The 25,602-nt window shown below is 45.0% G+C and overlaps 1 protein-coding gene across 1 annotated transcript in view; it reads left to right on the forward strand.

The window, feature by feature from the left end:
- Window positions 1–24,848, forward strand: part of LOC149915041 (uncharacterized) — a 102,763-nt gene extending 77,915 nt beyond the window's left edge. The window contains exon 5 of the mRNA XM_090124347.1: window positions 24,760–24,848. Within this exon, the coding sequence (XP_089980473.1) occupies window positions 24,760–24,792 (33 nt within the window). The 3' untranslated portion in view covers window positions 24,793–24,848. The remainder of the gene's footprint in view (window positions 1–24,759) is intronic.
- Window positions 24,849–25,602: the final 754 nt, after the last annotated feature.

A 25,602-nucleotide genomic window follows, 5' to 3' on the forward strand; every position in this document is an offset into this window, starting at 1 on the left:
GTTTAATTTTATCCTCAACTAAATTTGACCAAACCCTCAGGAATTGGCTACAAGAACCAAACAAGTTCATCTTTTTATTTTGATCAATTCTGAGGGCTGTAGGCAGTCGTTCTGTAATCATTGCTCACAGAAAGCTCAAGTGGAGCACAATGGTGTTTATGTTAGAAATCAGAAAACAAATTCTTCACCTGTTCTGTCTGCATCATTCTCAGCTCTCGAAGCACCAAGTAGATGAGCCTTTGGATTTTAGGTGAAATCAGTGAGCATGGAAGTGCATCGTGTGAAGGCAGCAGTCCTGGCACCTTGTTGGAGAGCTCTGCCTTTCCTGATGGAGTCGAGGCCAGGATTTTATGTTTTCCAAAACTGTCTTCTCTTACCTGATGGTAAATGAGTCCAAAAAAGATTTCTGTCATTTCACAATAGAAAATGAGACAGATTGCACCATTGCTTCAGCTTTCATTTTAATACCTGCCAATACCGTTTTGCAAATCCTGGAAAGTGTAATATTGAAGGAAAAAAAAAAAGAAAAAAAAAAAGTGTAGCTAACATGAGGTTACAAAATGTCTTTAGTGTGTAAAATATGAATCTGGATGACACATAGGCAGCTGCAGATGCACTAATTTGATTTCATGCCTTAGAATCAACTGTTCCCTTGCACTGAAAGGCACATTTACATCCATCTGTCAAAGTCTATTCCTTGTCTTTTCAGAGTTGCTCCGCTCTTGTTTCATCCCATGCTTTGCTCACCAGGGTGAGTTTCGAGTCTGCTTTCCCCATCACGTCCATATTTTTCAGGAAACGACAGCAAAAATTTGTTGTTTGCATTTTCTTTCCATTTCTGACTCTCGCAGAGGTTTTATTACAGGATCAGGAGTGAGCAAGTCAAGTTGATCAAAAGCCAGAATGGTTCCCTGGTTGGCCCATTTAGCAATCAGCCCCCAAGTATTCGCTTACAGTGCTTGGATAATGGTGGTTGGATGGCTTTTCTCATTGGGTTAAAATGTTTGAAAAGAAAAACACTGCCAGGAAAGTTTGTGGGAGGACAAAATGTCAGTGAGCCTCTGAGGCTGTGGTCCTGATGGGTGGAGAGCTTTGCTCTCTTTGCCTTTTGGTCCCTGATGCTTTTTCCTGGTGTCGGGGAAGAATCAGCTCCCGGTAATAAAACTGGTAACAAATTCTTGGCAAAGAGAGAAAGAAGATGCAGAGGTCAGTGCTGAAGCTGCATGGAGCTTATTAATTTTTGCTTCATGAATTTTCATAGTGCTAAATTGGCTTTAAAGTGAAAAGGCAATTCTCATGTCTCTACCCAACGTGTAATTACTCAAAGTTACTGCTGAGAGATACAACAAAGATAAAGCACAGAGCTGGGCTGGAGCCCTTAGTGCTGCTGGCCAGAGCTTGGCTGTGCTCCTGGGATGTCTGGAGCCAACAGCCTCCATATGAAATGGGACGTATGCTGGAACCCACATAGCTTTGTGCTTCTGTATTATCTTCAAAAATATTCCTATATTTGTTTTCTTTCCGTCTTGTTACTTTCAATACTGGCTGTCATCACAGTGGTCAGGGCAAGAGCTGCATGTTGCCAGCTCTGATATTTCAGGGACACGAGATAATGGCTGGGGTCAGGAAGCAGCTTATTTCTACAGAAAAGAAACCAGATATTTATTGGTGCTGATACATCTGTAATCTCAAAGAATTGCCTTCGGTATGCTCCAACGAACTGATTTCTTTGTTATGCACACGTTGGCTTAAGATGCAAGGAAGGACATGTCACATTTCAGATGATCCGTTCTGATATGTGAGTAAAACTCCAATGCTGATGTCCATCTTCCAGTGTGGACATTAGGGCTGCTTTCTCAGCCAGACCTTTACCTTGCACATCACAGCTTCACCTCCCTCTGCTGAGCGGCCTGGAGGCAGCTGGACGTGAGAGGGAGAGAGGACTGAAATGATAATTCATTCAGGATGGAAGCAGGAGGCAGAATGTAATCCATCATATCTGCTCTATCTCATTATGAAGGTGAGATACAAGAGAGGGCAAGCTGTTAATAAACTGGTGGATGAAGTTATTTCACCAATCTGTTACAGCAAGCAGGGCTAGACAGGGGCAGAAGTGCAGTATTCACACCTTTTTCTAATTTTTTTTTTGTTTGTTTCTTGTCCTATGGAAATGCCTTTGCAAAGGCAATGAGACAGTCTGGCTTAGGGAGCTGACATCCAGCCCCTCACAACCCCTCTGATTAATGCATCTCCATGAGAAGCACATCGGGAGCTGCAGGATGGCATTGCAGCAAGGGGCTGCTGCTCTGGGGCTGTGGGATGGCAACTGGGAGGCAGTGGGGCTGTGCACACAGAGGCCTTCAACTGCTCCTCTCCGTACACTGGTGATTCAGCAGAGGTTGAGCCTGTTCCAGTTTAAGATTCTGCTCTTAGGAAACAATGCAGGTGCTTGAAGGATGCCCTTCAGCAACACCGTGGGCTCATTTATCTCACCTTCTCTTTCTCTGCCCACAAAAGCACTGTTTTGTACTCTGTCGTTTCTCATCTCGAGATGTCTCCCTGGCAAGGATGAAAACCTTTCTCTGGAGCCTTACAATGGGCTGATCTGCAGCACAGCTGCACTGACAGGACTTCATTTCAAGGCTGTCATTTTGGCTGTGAGCTGGAGGCTGTTGGAAGGTGCTTAGTGTTCCTGATGGTCTCCCAGTTGCAACTGGGGTCCGTCCATCTTCACCTCTTCAATCTGATTGCTGGTGTTAACTCTTCATGAGGAAATGTGGGGCTCAGCCCTTCCACCCAGCAGTGGCTCCTCATTCTCATCCTGCAGTAATTTCCCTCCATTGATGATTCCCTCTATTGGTGCCTTTAATTATTCTTATTAGACCCAGTGAGCTTGAATGAAATCACCAAAAACTACGAAAGCTCCATTCCCTTCCTTCCGCCTTATTCCTCAGCTGTCACCATTCGGGCAAATAGAAGCAATGACAACAACAGCAGAATAACTCACACTAAATGGGGTTGGTGAGTCGAGGAGATGCACTCGCTGTGCACCAGGGAGGGCTGGATTGAGACATAACCTCGTTACCATCTGCACATGATCACAGCAGGGCTGCAGGGGTTGAGGCTGAACGTTTTGTAATTCGAAGGAGAAAGGAGCAAATTTGCAGATAATGGCTTTATTAAATTTAAGTTACTGTAAAAGTATCGAGGCAAGGTTCGGTGATGACATGGAGATCTGTTCCAGACTTACCTTCCCAGCACACAGCATTTTGAGCAAGTTCTAGTAGCAATTCCCACAGTTTCCATCCCTCCCTACTTGGACTAAACTTCACGCAGTTTTAAATTGAGTCTGTGATCGTTACAATCCTGGATTTTTGCATGCACATCAATGAGAAACAAAACTAGTTTGAGAAGTGGCCACAAGGGGACCTTCCTGCAAGTCTTGCTTATGTCAGCTTCTTCCTCAAAGCGTCCTGAGTTGTCATTTGGAGTCAGCAAAAACCCAGAGATGGAAGGAATGTGAGCAGATAAGCTGAGCAGTTTGGTTCTGTGTGCACAAAGGAGCCAGCTGAGCATCCAACAGCAGAGAGGGGAGCTTCAGTGTCTTTTGTTTGTGGTAAATGGCTGTAAGTATTGGCAGAAGTTCTGTTCTTGCTTTCATTCTTCAGGTACAGATAGTGGCCATATCCCAAAAGTTGCTTTTACAGAAAGCACTTATCATTCCTTCTTTGTCAGAAGCCTCGTCAGGATTTGCTGATTGATAACCTCTCCTCAGAAATTTTCCTTTCCAAACTGGGACTCAAATACCTGAGAGCCAATTGGAGGGAGAAGCCAATACACACTGAGCTAAATCCTGGATAAAGGATTTCATTTCCTGGAGCTGCTGTCCGGCGTCTTTCAGAAGCTCGAAGCTCATTCTAAAAAGAAAGAGTGGGAATAGGATGAGATCTGCAAATGTACCAGAACAACTGGATATGAGCTGAAATCCAGCACACAGCAGGGAAAGAGCACTGGGGTAGACTGAGGCCATTGGCAGCATTGCTGGCAGTGGGGTGGAAGCCGGGCTGTGGCTAGAAACAAGATTTTAGGGGAAATTTATTCTCTGGAAGGATGGTCAGGTGCTGGAATGGGCTGCCTGGGGAGGTGGTTGAGGCACTATCTCTGGAGGTGTTCAAGAAACCTGTAGATGTTGTACTGAGGGATGTGGTTGAGTGCAGAAATATTGGGAGTAAGGTGGATGATGGGACTGGATCATCTTGGAGATCTTTTCCAAGCTTGGTGATACCACGATCCTGTGGTTGTACTGACAAGCAGTGCTTTGAGTCTCCTTGGAGCCCGGAGGTCCCCTGGGTACCGCAAAGAGTCTTATTCAAATTTCAAGTTCCTGATGACACAAAGAAGGCATACTGCAAAATGATGATAAATGCGTATTATCGTCAGTTAAGCTGTCCATCGGTGAGCACTTTCCTGTGTGAGGTGTTGGAGGCTCTCAGTGTTTGAAATCTGCTCAGTCTGTGGTCCTGGAGGGCGACGGCACATCTTGCCACGGCCAGGCGCTAATGAAGATAATTGAAGATGTTATTAGGAAAATGTGTTTGTTATCAGAGGTTGCTTATGGCATTATTACTCAGAGTTACACTTCATTAATATCCATTTTTCATGGCTCTTCTTTGCCATTCATTAATTGCATGACCTTGTGTCACTGGAGGAAATGTCAGTGATGGAGTGAAGCGCTGCGCCGCGACTCGTCCATCCCCAGCACAAACCCCAGTGCTCAAAGCAGTTATAACACGGCCATCAAAGCAAGAAGTCTTGTAAAACTGTAAGGAATGGCTTATTGTGAAGCCCTCTCACAAATCAATAAGGAGGTATTAATTAGGAGAGAAGCCCAATTGGACTTAAGGAAAGAACAAGTGCTAAAAATTTGCGACTACCAATTTTGCGAGAAAATGTTTTACTACGTTATGGGAAATGCTGACTGATTTTATTCTTTGATTAAAATTGCTGCCAGTTTTCTTCCACCCAGTCACATTTTCCTCCTGGAAAGATAGTTTTGATAAATATAACAGTAAGCGTTTGAAATGACAACGTTCAGAGAAATGTCAAAATTGATTTCAAAATGCTAATTATATTGGATTCTGACACCCACGGGTTTGTGGAAAAGCCCTTTTCAGGAAAATGAGTCTGCAAGATATATGAGTGATGACTGTTCCATGTATGTATTGCATTGCACGCAGTGCATGGGAAGGTTTTTCACATTTCCTTTGACATAATTAAGAATCTGGCTGTATAAAACTGGAGTTCAAAATCTTTGTTGTACTAATTCTCAACGCCACATAATTAAGGGATTTTTTTTTTTTTTTTGTAAGAAAACAAAGCAATTAAATACCAAAGTAATTATCATGCAAAGAATTGCAATGTAGCACTCTGGCAAAGACTATTTGTTCACAACATCTGGAAGTGGGCAAGTGGAAGCTGAGTGGGCTGCAATGCTAATTGGCAAAAGGCATGGCCTTAAGTCATTAGCGAGATGATTATTTGGCAGGCTTGTGTTAGTTTTTGTAATATCGACAGTTTGATTAATATGTTAATGATCTTAATTTGCATATTGAGTTTTGTCACTTTAATTTGTCTAACATGCCTGGAAGCGGAATATTGGCGCTGTGAGATCTATAGAAGAAGTGAAGAGGCAGAAATCCCATCCTAATGATGACACATAGGGCTGAGCAGTCACGCACCACGCGGTGCCCAGCGGCCATTTGCAGACCTCACCACCACCTTAACGTCCCTCTGAACTGCTGAACCAGCAGCTCTCATCTTCAGAACATTTGTCTGGATCTGGAACTTGTCCCAGGACATCTTCTGTAGCAAGCGGGATGCTGCAGAAAGGGAAACATCCCTCTGAACAGTGCCCAGGTGCCCTCTTTGTGGCACGTGTTTCCTCTTGAAGAAACATTCCTTCTTGCCTTCCTTACTGCTGTCAGTGCAGAGCTCTCTTTTGCTGAGAGCTGAACTCCAAAAGCATCTCTGCGTTGGCTGGAGACTGTCTCTTAATGCACTGCAATATCAAGTATATTAGCATCAAGTTCTCACTCAACTCTAAGTGTTACTTAAGGATATTAATCAACTGCTGCTTTATTTTAATGGGCTAATTTGGGATTAATGAATATAGAGGCTTGATTTACGGAGAGGTCTTTGATTTGTCGCTTCCATGGTGCCTTCCCTCCATTTGCTTTCGCAGCAGAACTTCAACCTGATGGATTCCATCCACTCCAAGAAGTAAAAAGCAATAAAAAGGGGATGAAAAGTGGTGGCTTTCCCTTTGCACCTTGTTGGTGAAGCCGTGCAGGAATCATGGCAGCACCTCCTGCTTCCATTGGGAGAAGACCTTCCCATGTAGTGCCATTGACTCTGCACAACCTTTGCTCTTCCAATGCAGAATCATAGAATCATAGAATGGCCTGGATTGAAAAGGACCACAGTGCTCATCTCGTTTCAACTCCCTGCTATGTGCAGGTCGCCAACCAGCAGACCAGGCTGCCCAGAGCCACATCCAGCCTGGCCTTGAATGCCTGCAGGGATGGGGCATCACCTTGAGTTCTTACAGGGGGCAATACTAAATCGTATCTTTTATTCTGATCCACTAGTGCAGAGTGTGCACTTTTAATTAAGGCTTATTTACTGTGTGCAACGTGATCGGATGAACAACAGTACCCAGCCCTTCTTTTCATCTTCTGTTTATGCAGTGTATAACTAAGAAAATAATTAAGCACGCCGGTTTTATTTGCAACAGTTTGCCAAGATGGTGGTGAGTTGTGTACAATACATCATATTTTTATGGCATCTCTGGAGCCATACAGAAGCAGTAGAAGAAAAATGCCATATAAACAACTACTCGAACAGAGTTTGAATGATCCAGTAATTTTGATTTATGCTTTGCATTTCATGGAAGTTTATTAGCAGTTAAAGTCTATGGTTAAATGATTCCCAGTGCAAAATGAGTCAGAAATACAAAAGAAGTTTTACAATGCAAGATTTAGTGCCGGGGACTTTGTTTAAAACCAGATTCTGTATATAAATTATAGTCCTGGTTGTCACTTTTAACTAACAGTCCCAAGCACTATGGCATAGCAGGGTAATTTGTCCACTATTTCTTTGCAACAATAAACTGCAGTTTAATTCTCACCTGTTTTTCAAAGGCAAAAAAAGCTCAACTCTCCGACGTAAAGCAGTGGTGCTTCCTGCAAAACTCACCTTGGTGCCACCTCGTCATTGTGCACAACACCAAGTCAAGGTACAACACAACGAGATTTCTGTGCATAAGGAGAGCACATGGCAGAAGGTGGTGAAAAATGACACAACTGCCAATGGAATTCAGTAGTTAAAATGACACCAGGAGGACAAAGAGGGTTTATTCTGGAGCAGCTGCTTTTTCTGCATCAAACTTTGAAGTTTTTGCTTCGTGTTTTCAGCACTTTTTTGCCAGCATCCTTATTTAAGAGCTTTTACAGGAGAAAATAATACCCTCTTTAAAGGGCATTGGGCTGCTCTAGAGCAGGCAGACATCAGTGTCTCACTGAGAATGAATGCAGCAGTGCAGTCTGGCTGTGAAATTATGCTGCACTGGAAGCAAACATTGTTATTGAGGCTTTTTTTTTGTTGTTGTTTGGTAGTTTTCCTAAGAAGTGTTTGGGTACAAGGTAGAATTACTCCAAGATCAGCTCGATTATAGGATTGTTCAGAGGTTCTGCTCATATGCCTGTGCAGCATTCCTGTTCAGGGCAGCAACAGCTGCAGCTCTTTTTTGTTTGCTTACACGTAGGACTTCAAATGCTTTAAAACTCTTAAGTTTAAGCTCCCAAGGTGGAACAATAAATTACTTTCTCGAAATCATTGATTGAGATATAATCACTTTGCCCCAGTGGATCCTGAAGCACTTTGCAGCCTGTGCAACATCGTTGTCTATCAAAAAGAAAACCAACCATCTTTGGAACAGAACCTACCATCTGTTGAGCAGGGAGCAGCAAGGCCATTAGGCAGCTCTGAGGCAGGAGGGGCAATGCAGTAGGTGTTCATTTGAAAATAGAGGACATCTGGGCAGATGTGTGCTTGCCCATGCTGGAGCTCCGCCAGGACACAAGGACATCAGCCCCATTGCAGTGCAAATGGGACGTGCTGCTGTGCTGCAGCTTTGCTGATGGGCACATCTCCAGTCCTGCCAGCCCTGAGCACTGGCTGTCACGGAGCCCATAAAGGCTATGGAGAAAAAAGAAGTGGCATTTGTCAGCGGATCTGTGTTCTGATGGTGTGCTGATGGTCAGCTGTGAGCTGTTGTATCCTCAGTCTCTGGCTGATGCTGACATTTCTCTCACCTTTATTTCCTGGAGGCTGTAGAGGCTATTTGGGGCAGTGACGATTTCATCAGAAAGATACAAGGTAAATCTGGAGCAATATTTTGGCAAGGCTGTAGGGGAAGGATCCTGCCTTTCAGGACCTGCAACCTCATGTCAGCCTGTGGATCGGTATTAATGATTATCAAAACTTTTGTAATGCATTCCAGAGCTAATTTGTTGCAAGGAAAGAATGGCAAGTGAGGAATGCAATGGAAGAAAGACCAAAATATATAACTTTAATATACAGATGGCAGAGTTAATCCACTCGATTAGTGTAGCAGAAGAGAATAATGTCTGACACTAAGGGAGTTCCTACTCAGCTTGATTAATATTGCCATGAAAACATATGGGTTGGAAGAGACATGCTCTAATGACTTTCTGATCCTCGTTTTGCACGGTTCCATAGAAATTGCAGACGTGCACAAATTAGAATCAACATATTACTGGGTAGCAAAAAAACAACAATAACCGAACCCAGGAATGGCAGTTTCCTCAGGTGGAAGGTAGGCTTACACATGTCACACTACAGCTGGCACCTCTGCAAACGCAACAGTGGCTCTGATGGGACTTAGCCACTATGATTTCAAATCCGTGAGCTTGAGGGCACTGCTGCAGGACTGGGGATAAACCCTGGGGATTTGGTCTCCTTGGAAGCACACTGTGAGCCCTCGTTAGCCAGCACAGCAATTATTGCCCTCCTATGCTTTCCCAGCTGTGATGGGAGTAGCGCTGATTTTGCCAGATCTTATAGCAGGAGTTCACGGCGTATCGTTGGGCTGTGGTCAAAAGATCAGCTCCATTGGGTTCTGGGGAGTTCTGGAAGGCATTCAGCAGAAAGTAAGGCTGGCTGAGAAATGGCCATATATTCACGGAGTAGAAATAATTAAGGTAAATCCTGAGGAATCTCGGTTCCCCCTCTTCGCTGTTTTCAGACAAAATATTCTGCGTGATGGATTGTGAAAATGTAGCTCGTGCTTTGAGGTTTAAACCATCTCCTCAGATCGTAAAGGGAAAGAAAGAGTCCTGATATTGTTGACGGTTTAGGAGAAAGCTAAATACAGCACAGGAAGAAAAAGGCAATACCTTAAAAATTAATTGTTCAAGTACCAGGTCATTGTAGAGTAATGCACCGTGAAATTATGTTATTCTCTAGGAGAATTTCCATAAAGTTTAACATTCCATGACACACTCTTTTCCCGTCGAAGTTAGTTAAAAAATAGTACATAAAAGTCTTCTGATTGTGGAAGGAGCTGTGGGATCTTGCCTTGCCTTGGAGGAGGAGAGAGCAATGCTGCTGAGCCCGTGTGCTGGAGGAGCCATTAGTCTTGGTGTATTTTACTGTTATTCACATCGGGATAATGAGATTATTGGAATATTATTTTTTTTTCTAATGAGAACGAGACAGAATACCTTGGTCTCTAAATGATTTAGTCACAGAGGAAAGCCATTAGTCTCTACTTGATTGCTGTCAAATGGTGGAAAATTGGAACATTATACTGATATTTCTTGTGATGGGCCATATTTTTCCTGCTTGTTTGGTGTCAAACGAGATGGTAGAAATATTTGTCTAAAACACATGATTCTCTGCCAGCTCTGTAGTGAAGAAAAGAGTTCCCTGCGTGGGGCTGGCAGTGGGAGGGGGATGGTCCTACAGCAGGGATATGGGGGATATGTGGGGTGGTTTCCACTAACTGGACTCCATCTGAACGCCAAGAATTATTGACTTCTGATAGGGCTTTAAAAACGTGTTGGTTTTTCTGTGTTTGTTTTAGCTTAGCAGACAAGCGTTTGATTATTTACAAGTTCTCTTTGTGGTTTACAAGTTCTACGTGCGTGGCCTCCTGAGGGTTTTGGAAGCCATTGGAGTTGTATCCGGAGATGTGATGTTTTTTTTTCCTCACAAAAAAGCTCCTTTGGAGCGTCGTGGTGGGTGCTGAGCCGTGTGACATTTCCACAAATAAATACTGACTCCCAAGGGTTTGCTGACACACGTTACCACCAGCAAATGGCTCCTTGAGGAACGTTGGCAGATCTCAGGGTGTTTCCTTGTGAGTGAGAATTCGGGACCAGTTCCACCACTTTTAATCTTTGATCTGCACAAAATAGACGTTTTCCCGAAGCCTCCTGGAAGCTGTTGCTGGCTGAATTGCAGCATCCCCAGGTTAGCCAGGAGTACGTAGGATGATGGAAAAAGGTGGTGACAAATTGCACAGCCGTCTGATCATTTGCTAGTGAGTCACTAGCTGCGTGTCTCTGCCTGCTTTCTGCAAGGTCTGGCAAGCAGTGACATGGAAAGATTGGGAACATGGATAGGTGGGAGGATCTGATGGCCACCAGTGAGAGGCCTTGGTTGGCTTTCGCCTGGTAGAGGAATGAAATCTCCACAGGAAAAAAATAGCCTTTGCTGCCTTGCTTTGTATAGTTAGCATCTGGATTTTTTGCCGTTTTTTTAGGAAGCCTGAAATGTCTGTGAAGTAAAAGGTTCAAAGTGTTTGATTGACTGGCTTTGTAAAAAAATTTTTTTGGGGGAGTTAGGAGTTTTAAAATGATGGTGATGCTTTTGGAAATACTGCTTTTGCAGCTCAAAGGGAGCTGAGTGCTACTGAGTGCTCCATCCCTCCTCTTTATGTTTTTTTCACTCCTGCAAGCCCTGCAGATGCAGCACTTTTCTGGCAGCAGATGATGGGTCACCATTGCTACACAGCTCTGAACACACTGCTGGTTGCAGCCTTGTGTTGTACAAACGCTGCTGGAGATCCTGTGGGGCACACTTGGTGGTGATGGGCAGTAAGTAGCTGGTGTCCTGTGGGTCATCCTCTTCTTGGTCCATGAAGGCAGCTCCCCACATTCTCAGCTTGGCTCTCCAGACTGGCTAGCTCCAGTTTGTTAGCAGGATTGAAAGCCCTGAGTGCTTCAGGCTTCCTTGTTTACCTCTGTTGCCTCTCTCCTTCCTTTCTCCTGCAATAAATGTCGGCTTTATTTATGAAAGGCTGCATCCCACTGCCCCTAAATCACCGAGTTCCAGTGTCACGCAACAAAGCAGAGCCGCTTGCAAAGACAATTTCCAGCTCAAGAGGACCATATGTTACAACAGCTGAATTTTAAATGCTTTTTTTTTTTCCTTTTTTTCCTTTTCTCTTCTTCCCCCAAACTCTGTTGTCATTCCACGCTCATCTTTCACCCCAGGAAGGGCATCATGAGGAGTGAGCTGAAGGAAAGGCTTACAGCACCATGGGCCGCTTCTGCATGCGTGTCCTTCAGCTATAGTTTTCTATCAACTAATGGCAAAGAATTTGGGTTTAATTCACCATGCTTTTCCCTCTTTCATTATCTCACCATTATTGGATCTTCTCTGAGCTGTGAAGCATCTCAGTGCTGGGGCTGGCGATGCTGGGAAGAAAAGCAGTAATGGAAGCAGGGGAAGCAGCGTGACAAAGCACTGCTGGTCCATTTTGGAATTAACGATTTTTCAGAAGCTATCAATTACATCCCTTAACTGGGGAGCACAGATTATAAAGAGGAATATAATTAGTGGCAAATGCTGTGAGATATATAAAGACAAATAGGGGAGTGGGATGAATGGGAGCTCATAAATTTTGTTGAGAACCACATTTGGATGTCATCATTTATTACTGGGGGTCTCTTGAAGTGGTTCCAAAACGCGGGTTGTGCACGCTGGAGCAGGTTGCTCCCATTACTAAATCAAGTGCAGGAGATTATTGATTCACAAAGAAAAATCGGTGTATTTTAAAAGTGGAAATAAATGGATTCAGTGCAGCATTCCCTCTTTGCTATCAAGTGGCTCTTTAAAGGTTTTCACTTGGTCCCCTGTGGTGCCCATGGGTATGATTGAATAGCTTTCTCCCATAGGGACTGTGCTTTCTGCCTTTCCTTCAGCAGGTTGAGGGCCCGTTAGAGCTTTGCTAGCTGTGCTGGATGCACAAAATGCTGCACAGCTCTCCCTCGTGCCCAAAGGTAGAGAAGTTTGTTAGAGGCACATCTGCACTGAGTGGTTTTGTAGAGGCATGGAAGGAGAACTCGTGGTGCTGACATTGACCTGGGGATCCTGGTATGTCCCACTGCCCCCTGCCCACCTTCTACTGCTGGAACCTTTGCTGGATGATTGGCTGCAGTCACATCAGGCCAAAAGTGTCTTTTCTCCAAGCAATCCACCCCATTATAATTAATGACAGAAAAGTGACCTATAGGCTTCCAAACACCACCCATTTTTAAATCTCCTATTTTCCCCCCAATCCTTCAATCTAATTAGGCTCACATCAGTATATTATTACAGAACGTAATCATTCCTTTCTTCTAATAACATTCATGGATAATTTTATTTCTCATTTTCAGCCTCCTACTCCTGCGGTGTAATTAGTGTCTCTGGCACCTCGTGACGCTCAGAATGAGTTGCAGCTGCTAATTGCTAATTGAAAAATTAGAAACTCAGTTAGAAAAAGGATCTAATTAAAATGAAATTAGATAAAATCCCTTCAAACTAGTTTCTTCCCCTTTGCTTTTTTTCCCCCAGTTTTGCGATCACAGAGCCATTAGCACTTGCCAATTACACTTAATTGTTAAACACAAATACGTTTTTATTTGACATCCTCCAAAAACCTCCTCATAGTGAAATGCACGTCTGTATGGGAGGCTGAATCACAGCCCTGATGTCAGCAGATCACCTGCTGATCTTCTCCTCCCCATACGCAAGCTGGGGTTTCGTGTAGGTCAGCGCTTGCATCTCTCCTTTTCAGAACATGGAACTTGTCCTGGGATGTGCAGACACAATGCTCCTTCTGCTGTGCTCTTGGGTAGTGCTGTCCCCATAGGGTGCAGTGGGCATCCCTGCTTAACTCTGGGGAAGTTCCTCTCTGACTGCCCTGCCGTTGGCTCAGCAGTGCCTGCACTGCTATGGTAGCTGTTGATGCTCATAGGGCTCTCTATAAATCTCTCCTTGGCCCAGTGATGGGATGCATGCAGGAAACAGGCAATGTTTGCAGGCAGAGGTGATGTGGGTTCTGCTGGTTGGTGGATGGCATAGGAAACATAACAGAGACCTGGAAATAAAAACAGAATATTGGGGAAAGTAGAAATTGCAAACCAAAGGAGAATGTAATGATGCTGTGCTAATTGTCACCGTGTCAAAGCTTCATTGGACGTGGTTACAGAGCTCACAGCAGGCAGGAAGGAGAGGAAGAGTTAATCTATCTGCAGACGGGGTTGCTGATGGCAAATCTTTTTAGCCGTGGGCTGGTAAACCTCATGGAGATGGATGCTTTACCGCTCTCATCTGGGAATGCTGCCCTTGACATAATTAATGCACAGACATGGCTGTCCTCTGCCAGCCCTCCCATCTGTCGGCACGGAGGAGCGCTCGCTCGCAGGCAGGGTGGGCCAGGAGGATAACAAGGTGTTCCTGCAGCAGGAGATGGAGGGGGCTTCGGAGCACCAAGCCCAACTGGAAGCCTGACAAGAGATGGTTAGCATTTTGGCTATCTCCCCTCCCACAGCAGTCACTTTGCTGAAGAGTTGATGCTGATTAAGTTTGGGGCCAATGGGTGTTTTTGGGCACGGAGTGAATTGGACCGTTTGGTGATGCTGAGTGCTCTGGGTTTGTACTTTGCATTATGTACAACTGCTTCAGGGAGGTGGTAAAGCATGGAAGGTTTGTTGCCTGGAATTGCCAGTTATCAGTGTAAATGGGTCAGAAAGAGAATGCTTTCATATCAGGAAAGAGTTTTGCTTTATCCAGCACAGTGAGTGCATCTGTACTGAGCTCAGACAGCACAGACAGGAATTTTTTTGCCATGCTGATGGATAACTGGTACCAGAACAAGTATTTCACAACTTCAGCGAACAAGCAGCAAATGTCTCATCACAAACACAAATTTATCACACAAACCACACGCATTACCTCAAGAAACCCCTGATGGGGCACCAGAGTGGGACCACCAGTCCCTGCTGCATCCCTCGCAGGGATGCAACATAAGCGTTCCTGTGCTGATCTGATGGGCAGTTTCCTTCTCAAATCACGTGCATCACAAGGAGGTTTCAATCCCCAACATTTCTCCAGCTTAGACAAGGAGCAAAAATAACTGCTGTGCACACAGGCATTGGCGTGTGATGCTCTCAGGGCTTCACCAAACGCACTCGTTTTGTTATTTGATGTGAGAGGCACTGTCTGCAGGCGAGATATCAAGGGAAAGGAGGGCACGAGGGGCACTGGTCTCAGAGAAGAGTGGCCCTCAGCTACTTGATGCTGGTGATCCCAGCTCCTGGAGCAGCGGTCGTTCTGCTAATTACAGCTCTCGTCTCCCACGTCAGTGCAGCTTAGTGGGGAAAGGAAGAGCACTTGGGTCGTGAGCTTCCCAAGGCTTTGCCATTTCTTTTCTAAATGTGGCAAGCAAACTGAAAGAAGTCCTTTCAAGGTTGCAGAGGATTCTGGGATGAAATGGTAGCTATAGTGCTGGAAAAAAATCTGTGTTTTGATTGCTTTCACATGCAGCGTTCATTTTACAGCTGAAATTTTATGTACCTTGTAGTAGTTTTATTATATAGACTGATTATTATATGCTTATTGTATCACCTATCGTAAATATTATTATTGTGTTATTGATCTGCTCTGTGGCTTTTGGTATCTAATGGCAGTAGTTGTGAAAGACGAGCTATGGGGATTGGGTAGATGCAGTCATACAGAGCACCATCTTTCCATCCGAGCTGGATTTCAAACTCATGGTGCACCTCTTATGTATTTTCTATTCATTACAAGGGCGCTGGTTGGTTTTTGCCTGCATTTAGGGTAAATCAGTTCATTTGTAAGAACTTTTCCACCAATTGCAGGCTGTAGTGGGGCTAGAACTTGTAGCAACAAAAAAAAACCCAACCCACCACAGCAAAGTGGGTAAAGTCTGTCCTGGACTTAAGATAACAATGAGAAAAATGAAGAGGTGCAAAGAAAGGAAAAGGAAGATGTTTCGCAGCCAGTAGATTTGTGCTGTGTGAAGCTTTACCTGACTGAGCAATCACAAACCAGAGCTAAGCATCAAACAATGTGCAGACAGAAAGCTTTTAGGTTAGCTCATCCCCAGCTTTTGAAGAAAATAACGTGCCATACCAAATATTTGTAGTCTTTTGTGATCTGCGTTTGTCTCTGTTCTGATCGTTCAGAACAAAGTAAGCAATCAGTTACAGGGAGAAGCGTGCCAGCAATGGGATTTTTCATTACCATTTAGAAAAATAAGCACATATTGATACACATATTCTGCTGATTTTAGATAGATATATGTATGTTATATATATGCACATATAGAACGTTGTTGTCACATTCAATTTGCAATGCACTGGAGCTCTGTAATGGTGAGTGGCAGTAGAAAAGAAAGGGGCAAGGAAGGTTGAAGAGATGTATATAATCATGCTGAAAAAGACTCTTCTGAAGCCCCGAGGCTTCTGTGATGGGATCAACCCATGCAGCACAGTTGTGTATGTAGAGAGGATGGACCGAGGAGGGAAGAGCATGATTAAAAAGGACAGATCTTTTGTGAGAGGTTACTGATCCACTGGGAAAGAAAGATGAGTTGGAGAAAAGGTGCCTGAAAGGGCTGAGCATATGAGCATGGCCCTCAGACCCACTCAGTTCCACTGTTCTTTTCAGTTCATCTTTGGAATTTAATATTCAGGTGTTGCAAGTGTCTCTCCTGGGTCTGAATGGGTATTTCTGAGTAAATAAGCATGGAAACTGCTGTGTGTCAATTCCCATGCTTGCTCTGTCTGAGCTCATGCACGTGCATGGTGACTCTCAGCAAGCTCTGGGTGTTGAGGGTTTATATAGATCCCATTTCCTGTGTAAATACTCCCAGATATGCCAATATATACCTAAATTTAATTATTTCTTCTTGATAAGTGAGACAAAGTTGAGTCAAGCCACATCCTTCCTCCACTACTTACAACCAGAGAGGCAGTGTCTGTTCTATACCTATATAGACATAGAGCTGCTAAATGAAGTGGCCGTGCCATTCATGATTCTGAAATCTGAACAATACCTCCCAACACATCTTTTGATACATAGGAGCTGTTGTACATATATACATAAATAATAGAAGTCTGCTTCAAGGCTCATCACCTTCTCCATCCTCACGTCCTGTCTGGATAATTCAAGCTGGGCCCTGATGGCAAAGGAATCATCACTGGTAGTTGGTGATATTCAGGATCAGAAGCCAGGGGCTGGCTGGCAGCCTCAGCAAGGAAAGCACATGGGAATGATCTCAATTAAACCAGGGAGCCAGGTAGAACTGGCAAAAAGAGATTGCAGGCAGAAAGTCAGAGCGATGAAGTCCAGCGTAGACAAAATACGTACAAATTGCAAAACTAATAATGGAAATTCATGCTCAAACTGTCAGGGGGACACCAGCCATCTGACATTACCCCAGGAGTGCAAAATGAGCTGCTAAGGAGGGCAGGCTGCTGGTAGCAGTTGTCTGTTATCGCGTGTCTCAGCTCGGTTCTCCAGATGCAGAAATATTTCCCAAGTTGAAATGAGTTCTCAACTTTTGCTTTTGCCCTGAGGCTGAATTGGTGGTGATGGCATAACAGGGCACGTGTTCCTTGGGTCTGCAAAGTGATACCCTCCTGTCGTGGGGAGGAGAACAGCCCTGAGCAGATGGATGGAAGCAGGCGGGCTCCAACCCAACGCTGTTACTGATGAGCTCCACGCACTGCGGGGTGCGGAGAGCAACAGCAAACAAAGGGAATGGATTTCAGGCATTGCAATCTCCATCTTTTTGCCTCCCCTCCATCCCACCGTCCTCCATCCCTTGGGGCTGCCGTGAGAGGAGCTGCTGTGTGATCCACACATGGCTGTTGGTGGCAAAGCCATTAAAAGTGGCTCTTTTGAGCAGGAGGGCTGAGAGCAATCACGCAGGTGTTTTTTGTCTGGTGTTGTTGTGGGTGTTTTTTCCCCCTGTTTAAGCTGTGTAAAGCAGATTGTATTGGGAATTGGTGGTTCTTCTCGCTTTTGAGCTCAGATAAAATGACAGTGGAAGTAAATGTACCAGCAAATTGTTATCTCACCACGAGTGCCACAAGGTGACGCTTTCACAGGGGCACTGCTTTTGATGAAGTATGATGCCTTAATGTTATGACAACCAAAGACGGGTTATTAAGGTACAAATATAAACAGGACATGAGAAATGTTTCACTTGGAGCTGGTTATAAACGTTGCCAGAGAAATCCCATCTGCAGATTCAGATTCCCATGAAGGAAAGCCAGGCACAGGGAGCAGTGGCTGCCTGGCTCCATAAGAAGCTGCCCTGTTCTCTGGCCCCAGTTTTCTGTCCATTTGGCCAATGCAGAGTTAAATGTCTTTGTGCACAGGGCCCTTTTCTTGGAGCAGTTTTCTGGCATGGGGACTGTGATCTTCTCACAGGGGTTGGAGAGGTGAGACCAGGGGGTTCAAAGCACTGCTAGGAGCTGGGCTAATCTAATCGTAGTCAAAATGCACTTTAATAGTAATTTAATATAATAACTCTCGAGAATCAGTAAATGTTTTACAGGTATTGGGTAACTTAATTTCATGCTGCACCAGGGTAGAAGTTCAGAGGTGATCTCAACCATCATCCCAGCACAGCCTGTCCTGGGAGGGCATTGGTTAGGGATGCTGGGCAACTCTCAATGCTGCTGAACAGCAGGATGCCATCTTTGATTGGCGCAGAGTGAAGTCAAGCAAACCGTTGTAAATATCCCTACAGAAATCATAGGTTTATATTGAATGTGGATGTTTGCAGGTTAGATGTATAGTTTGCAGTGTGCATTCAAATCAAGCCTTTCTTTCTAACCCCTCTTTTCCTCCTTTTGGGGCTGTTCCTCATGTAACAGCTGAATCCCACCTTGCTCAATGCTGTAACTTGTGGTGATGCATTTGTTGCCTGTTGGTACAGCTACAGAAACAACTGTCCTGGGCAGAGCTGCAGGACTTCCTCCCTGTGGTTCTGCCTCTCCTTTTCCTCTGCTGAGCAATGCTGTTCCTTGAGCACCTCGTGCAGAATCCGGCCCCAGCTGCAGCCTGTGTCGGAGCATTGTTCAAAGCACACTGCAGGAATTGCAGGCTGGCTTCTGGTTTTACCATAAAGACATCAATTCATCCCCATTTTCCCTAGGCTAGCTCTAACCCTGTAGCTTTAATAAACACGGGAGCTGAGCTGTTGTCTGTAGGCGCCTAACATGAGATTCAGATATTCTGTTCAACCTCAAACACTGTGCCAGCCAAGACACAGACTGCAGAACAGCATTTTGTTTGCAGTGACCAGCATCTCCCCACTGTTCTGGCTCTGCTTACACCAAAAACAACGTTGTGTAGTTCTGTTATGGAACATGTTGAATGAGATCATGACAACAACAGCAGCACGAGGTGCCGGGCGCAGCTGGGATGGGGTGGGGGAGTCTGCAGGGAGGCAGCTGCAGGAACAGCCATGAGCAAAGGATGCAGTTATGTCAGCAGCCAAAGTTCTCTCTTTGATTATTTTGGCAGCTGTTCCCCTTCGCTAGGAGCTGGAGCTGGCTCCTTCTATTTGGTTAAGTTTTAATAAATAGCAATTGGACAAAGCTGACTGAACTTTGAAGTTGGCCTGCTTTCTAGCAGGTGCTTGGGCTAGATAATCCTTGGGTCTCTTCCAATCTAGGTTGTTTTTTTTGTGGATTTCATGTAACATGAGGTTGCTCTTGACTTCCTTCTCGACTGCACATGAACTTGCTCATGGATATGTATTTTTTTCCTGAGTACTTCTACCTGAGTCTTACAGCGGCTTTCTGGAAATGTTTGCATAAGCAAATCCAATCCCAACAACCACTTACAGGCAATGAAGAGCAAAAGGGGAAAGGGCAGGGGCAACGAGAAGTTAATTTAAGCTTGTAGACTGATGTTTGCAGAACAGCTGTTGCACTGTTTACCCAGCTTTGCTAATTACGGGCCAGGACCCGCGCTCCACCGTCTGCCTGTGCATGCAGTAAGCATCTAAACCTGCTCTGCATGTGGAAGTAGGGGTACATTGCTGGTGTTGCACCTTTCCCGTTGCCAGCAGCTCCTTGCCCCTGGGGCAGACTGGTTGGCTTCATGCACCTGAGCTTTGGAGAGCTGTAAAAGTTTGTGGGAGGCAGTGCAGAGGATGGGAGAGATGTTTCTGAAAGAAGAGCTAAAATATGCCAGTATGTCTTATCCATGGGAGCTTCCTTCTGCTCTGCTCATGTGTGACTTTACCCACTGAGTTGGATTTTAGCTACTGTACTTGATCATAACCCTTTCTTGTAACTATGGAGAGAGAAATCCTTAATGTTTTCACTGTAAATTGCTTGAAGAGCATCTGAAAGAGGAAAGAACAAAACTGGACATTATTAGCAGCAGGATGAGGGAAAATGGCTTTGAGCTGGAAGTGGGGAGGTTTAGCTTAGATGTTAGGAAGAAATTCTTTACTGTGAGGGTGGTAAGACACTGGGACAGGTTGCCCAGTGAGGATGTGGATGCTCCCTCCCTGGAAAGCCAGGCTGGATGGGGCTGTGAGCAACCTGGGCTAGTGGAAATGTCCCTGCCTATAGCAGGAGGTTGGCACTACATGACCATAAAGATCCCTTCCAACCCAAACCATTCGATGATCCTATGACTCTATGAAAACTTCGGCACTGCAGATGTTCTGAAGATCCATCCCCACCTATCGGATGTGGCAATGGGTTTGGAGATTGGTTTTGCTTCTCCTCCCACCTCACCCAGCGCTCACCTCCTGCAGTGTGCAATCAGAGAACCCCCCCCAGGATCAAGGTGGGCTTCATCAGGACCATTTGGCTGCTGGGTCTGAAGGAATGCATGTGGATCTCAGTGCCTGGAGTGTTGCATGGGACATTTGTGCTCATGTATAAGTAACTGATGAATAGCAGAGACGTACGGGAGAGCTCACAGCACATCCTGGCGTTTAAGGAAAAAAAATAAAATATCAGAAGATAAAGACGGCAAAAGACCCCTGCAGGGGAAGCCTCTTTGTCTAATGACCTTTCTAGGTCTATGATAGAAAATACAATAGCCAGCCCTCATAAATCATAGTTCAGGAAAACATCCGGAGGGCAGGCTTTGACACTGTTTGCATATTCAAATGTCACCCCACTCATGAAAGAAAGACAAAATGTTTTTTACTCTCAAAAATGTCAGCACGGGCTGGATTAGAAAAGATAATTCAGAAGTACTTCCAGAGAATAATTACCTTTGTCACCTACCTGCAATGTAGTTAATGAATGGGAAGAGAGGGTGTTTTATTAGAAAAAAAAATTATGATTATTAGAGTAATTAATCAGCTGCGTGATGACAGCTTCCCTGAGAAAATAATCTCCAAAGGCCAAGCAGCTACAGTAGGGCATTTTGTTGATAAAGCACCAGAGGCACAAAACATTCCTCTGCTGTTAGATAGGAGTGCTGTGTGCTGGGATTATGGGCACCTGTGGGGATGCTGCACCTCCAGAGCAAAAAGATTCATCATCTCATTGGTTGAACGAAGGAAATGGCATCACCTTCTGGTCTCCCCCAAATAAATAACGCTTTCTACTCTCCATCCTCTTTGTCTTATCTGTTTAAGCTTCAGCCCAGGAAAGCAATTAGGGATCTATTTGTGTCTGCAGCTCTGCGTGCGTGGCTTAGCATCCCCCATTAGCACAACAGGACTGTTCCACACAGGGAAGGGAAGGAGTAAAGGGACGAGCTTACAGCCCCTTTGGTCTTTGCTGGCCATTTTCATCAGCCTGGACTTCCCATTTTCCGGCCTGAGCTCAGACCTGGATGTTAATGCTTTTCTACTTTGATTCCCTCTGTTTTCCCAGAAAACGCAGATTTCCACACTGCAGAAAGGCCACAGCCCTCCCCTCTTGGTTGAAGAAAGGACCTGAAAACTACAACCAGAAAATAAAAAAATAAAAAAAAAAATTCAGAATTGGCCACATCGACATGGGCTGGGCTGGGGTGCAGAAGCTCCCATGGAGATGCATCCCTGCATGGATGAACACAGCAGTGACATCCCCAGCATCTCCTGTCCCCTCCTGCAATGTCCCCATGCCAGCAACCAGAGGGGACGAGTCCTTTTGGGGCTGAGTGGTGATGCAGAAAGGGGCTGTAGGGCAGGAGCTGCCTGCAGCCTGCACAGGGCACTCCGTGCTTTGAGGCTTTGCTTTAACATCAGCATCTGAAGCAAAAGCCTGAAGGAAAGGTGCTGTGAAGTCTGCAGCAGCACTTGCTTTCCTGCATTAGGGGTTCTGCCCTCCCTCTCTACGGATACGATATCTGTATGGTGTGGTTTAATCTGCAGAGGGTCTCATCCCTCTGAGGTCACACTGTGCCCTGAAGGATCAGCTTTTCCCCTGGATTTCTGCTTCTTTTTGCCCTTGCCCCCTCTCACCCTGCCCACCTCTGAGCAGGGGGTGCAGCTCCATGGTTGAACACACAGCGAGAGCAGAGCATGCAGCCAGATAAAGCTCAGCTCAGGGCTTGCTTACATCCCCTTTCACCCTGCGGCAGCATCACTTTATTTCTAGATCATGAGATTTTCCTGCTTGTTGGAGCTGCAGGGATTTCTCAAGGCCACCAATGACACACAGCACCGTGCTGAGCTCAGGGCTCCCCTCCTCTCTCTTGATCTGTTCTGTGCAGTGCCTTCTGCACAGACTGCTGGCACAGTGAGGGCAGAGCAAAACAAGGGTGTGCTCGCAGCAGAGGGACTATTGCAGAGGATAATGCATGAACAAATGCCAAAGGCAACAGCTCAGAGATGTATTATTTACATATTTATTAGAAATTCAGTGCTGCTTGTGAGAGCAAGCCGCATCTGACTTCAATCCCAGTAAGTAAACAACCCAATGGGCACAGAAGAGAAAGGGGAAACAAGTGCTGATGCAGTTTACACAAGCTAATACAGTAAAACAAAATATTCAGAACATGGAGCTATTTTGCAAGATAGGAAAAAAAAAAAAAAAAAAATCCCACCCTTATTCTTCTTGGTTAAGCACTCACGAAGTAATAATTGCAAAATAATTTAATTGTATGCGATATCAGTTGCCTCGCAGACCAACAGAGTGACAATTAATCCTTGTTTATCTAAACTGCATTCTAGTTCAGTCTGAACTGCCCTCCAGCACCGAGCATCACTTCTGCTTTATCTGAACTTCTGCCGGCCTCGCTTTCATTAGTTTTTTTTTTTTTCCTCTGGGTACTTTAAGGGGGGAAAAAAATAACAAGGGCTGCTAGCTGCTGCCCAAGAAGGAGCACCAGAGGGATCTGGGGAATGGCAGAGCAGAATAAAGACCCCAGAGGCTGCTGGCTGCCTGCCTGCAGGAGCACAGCCATCGTGGTCCACTGCAGCCCTATGGGTGAAGCCCCCCTGAGGATGGGGCTGGTCCTTTGCTGGAAAACAAAGTGCTCTTTTGCAGCACGATGGGAAGTCTGATGGAAAAGAACTTCAGAATGTGAAAAGCTCCATACTCATAATTTGGATTTTTTTTTTTTTCCAATGTAAGTCATTAAACTTTTTCTCCCTGTAAAATAAAAGCTGCAAAGCGGGAGTTATTTTGATTCCATCAGTTTTTGTATGTGAGAAGAATCAAATCCATAGCCTGACCCATAATCTGTTCAGGAAACACTTCATTTCTCCCACCTCGTGTTGAGAAAGAGCATTTGATATCGCCAGCGATTCAGGACACAATAAAAGGATGAAGAGGCTTTCAGCTTCTTTTCCAACCACTTATTTGAGGCATTTCCAGGTAGATCGGGGTTACAAAACGATCAGGAAGAGGAACAGAGGGTTTGTAAAGGTTATAAGAAGTGTAAAAATGTTTGGAAGTGTTAGCAGCGCTAAAACCTATTATTTAAATTCATCAGATGTCACTTTGAAGGGAGCTTTCAGAACCAGTCTTTATATGTATTCTTTTCTAAAAGAAACTCATACGTAATTGTCAAATAAAGAGCACTCCAGGCCACAGCCCCTACTAAATGTCAAAGCTTCCAGATTAATAATGCCCCGTGGTGTTTTAGATGGAAAGGGTAATGCAGTAATAGCACAGGGCTCTCACCAGTCTGGGAACCAGCGCTCTGCTCCCAGCCGTGGCTGAGGACATCCGAGTTCCAGGGCAGAGCTTACTGGAGCTGATGCAAAAGGGGCTCCCATTGTTGGTACAGAGCTGTGCTGGGATGCCAGCTAACAGCCTTTTGGGTATTGGGAAAACATGATTAACAGATGCGCCTTCCATCTCCCAATATCTCCCTTTTGAATTGCAAAGTGGCCTCCTGCTTATTTGGAAGTACAATCTGTCTAACCTTCCAGGCACGGTTTATTGCTAATTTCTTATGCCACTATGAATCTATGATTTATTTAACAAATTTCCACCCAGCAAATAAAACAACATTTGTTCTACCTGGAGGGTAGTTCCCAAATATCACAGCACAGCCAGGCAAGGCTCTAACAGTTGGCACGAAAACAGCGGTCAAAATGATGAACGGAGTGTCTGACTTCAGATAGGAGCACAGAAGTGGGTGTGAGTAATGTCAAACAATCAATATCCTGAGTTGGAAGGATGCAGGTCATCAAGTCCAGCTCTTAGAGTCCAGCTCCAACACAGAGTACTGCATCTTCAGCTGTGATTCTCCTGGGAGTCATCGTGAAGCCGTCGCATCCTCAGCTGGATTTGTTGACGTAGAGAACAGTGCCAGATGTTTTCTGTACCAAAACAAAGAGCAAGCTGTAATGAGCCAATGCTGCAAGAGGGACGTGCAGGTTTGAAGCAAACAAACAGCGACCTTGAACTTCCATCTGAGCTTCAGGTCAGAAGAAAACCCACCTTAGTATGGCTGTGCTTCTCCAAACGAAGCTTGAAAATTTCTATTTATTTTGTAGGGTTATTTATTCCTATCTCCAATATGAATGCTCCATCCTCAGACTTTTGGGTTCTTCTGTTGGAATTGAGCACCCAGCACAGCTCCCAGGCAGCAGAGAACCCTTCTCTGTGTTCTCTCTGATAAGGAATAAGAATCTCCAGGAGTGAAAGTGATGCAGAAGGCCACAGTGTGCCCTTCTCTGCCAGTTCAGTTGCTGCATTTTGAGATGTCACACTCAGTAATAAAATATATTCCCTATATTCAGAGCTCAAGAAAGAAGTTTCCCCCAAACAAACATACCTGAAAGGAATCTTCTTTGGGTTTTATTTACTTCGGGTTATTGAAGTGGCAAGCGTGTGCTGCCCATGCAGTGCAGGGGATTAAAAAGCTCCAAGGACAGAGCCCAGACCCCAGTGGGTGCTTAACATCCACCACCAGCAAATCCATTTCTCTCCCTCTGTGTTTGCTTTGTGGCAGGTGGACACAGAGAGTGATGGCAACGGGTTCTGAATGACATCTGGAGAGCTGAGACATCCTTCCCTGCCCAGGGCTTCAAACAGAGTGAGGCAAGAAAATATCCTCTTAATGCTGTTTGCAGGATTTCTTTTCTTCTCGATGTCGTATTTTAAATGTATAAAATATTTAACCTAGGCAAATGTAGTTGAATCATAATAGACTTCTCAAACTTGTAGGGAAAAAGGTTGATTATTTGCTCTCAAAAGGCTGATTATTTACTCTCTCCTGTGTAAATAACTGCACAAGAGCAAGAAAACATCTGCTCTCCTCTGCTCTTCTCTTGCGTCCTCTTCACACTCAGCATAAAATAGAATAGATGGGAGGAGAGCACAATGAAACTGCAGTGGGGTTGGTTCAGATTGGGCTCTGAGCACCTGGTGGAGCTGTGGGTGTCCCTGCTTATTGCAGGGGAGGGGGAGCAGATGGGTCTCTTCCAACACCAGGTGATTCTGTGATGCCTTGCAGCACCCTGAGATGGTGCTTCTTTGTCGTGCTGCTGGGGTTAATTTGTAGAGCTTCATTTCTCTGCTCTGGGTTCATCAGAAACGCCGTCCCTGATTACATGAGGGATGTAACAGGTGATGGAGGTCTGCTTGTTTGTGGCTGTGGTATCAGGCATTGTTATTGTTTGATTGTGCTCACAGAAGGATTACACACCATATTTATAAGGGAATTATGATGTAATTAGTCTGTCTCGGGAGAAGTAAATGTACATTTCCCTGGGCTAAACCTTACCTAAATGGACTTCTTCTTCCTGGCCTACATCAGGTGCTGGCAGAGGGGAGGGCAGAGGGAGCAGCCGCC

This window comes from Phasianus colchicus, chromosome 25 (assembly GCF_987193195.1).
Source record: "Phasianus colchicus chromosome 25, bPhaCol1.hap1.1, whole genome shotgun sequence".
Lineage (NCBI taxonomy): Eukaryota > Metazoa > Chordata > Aves > Galliformes > Phasianidae > Phasianus > Phasianus colchicus.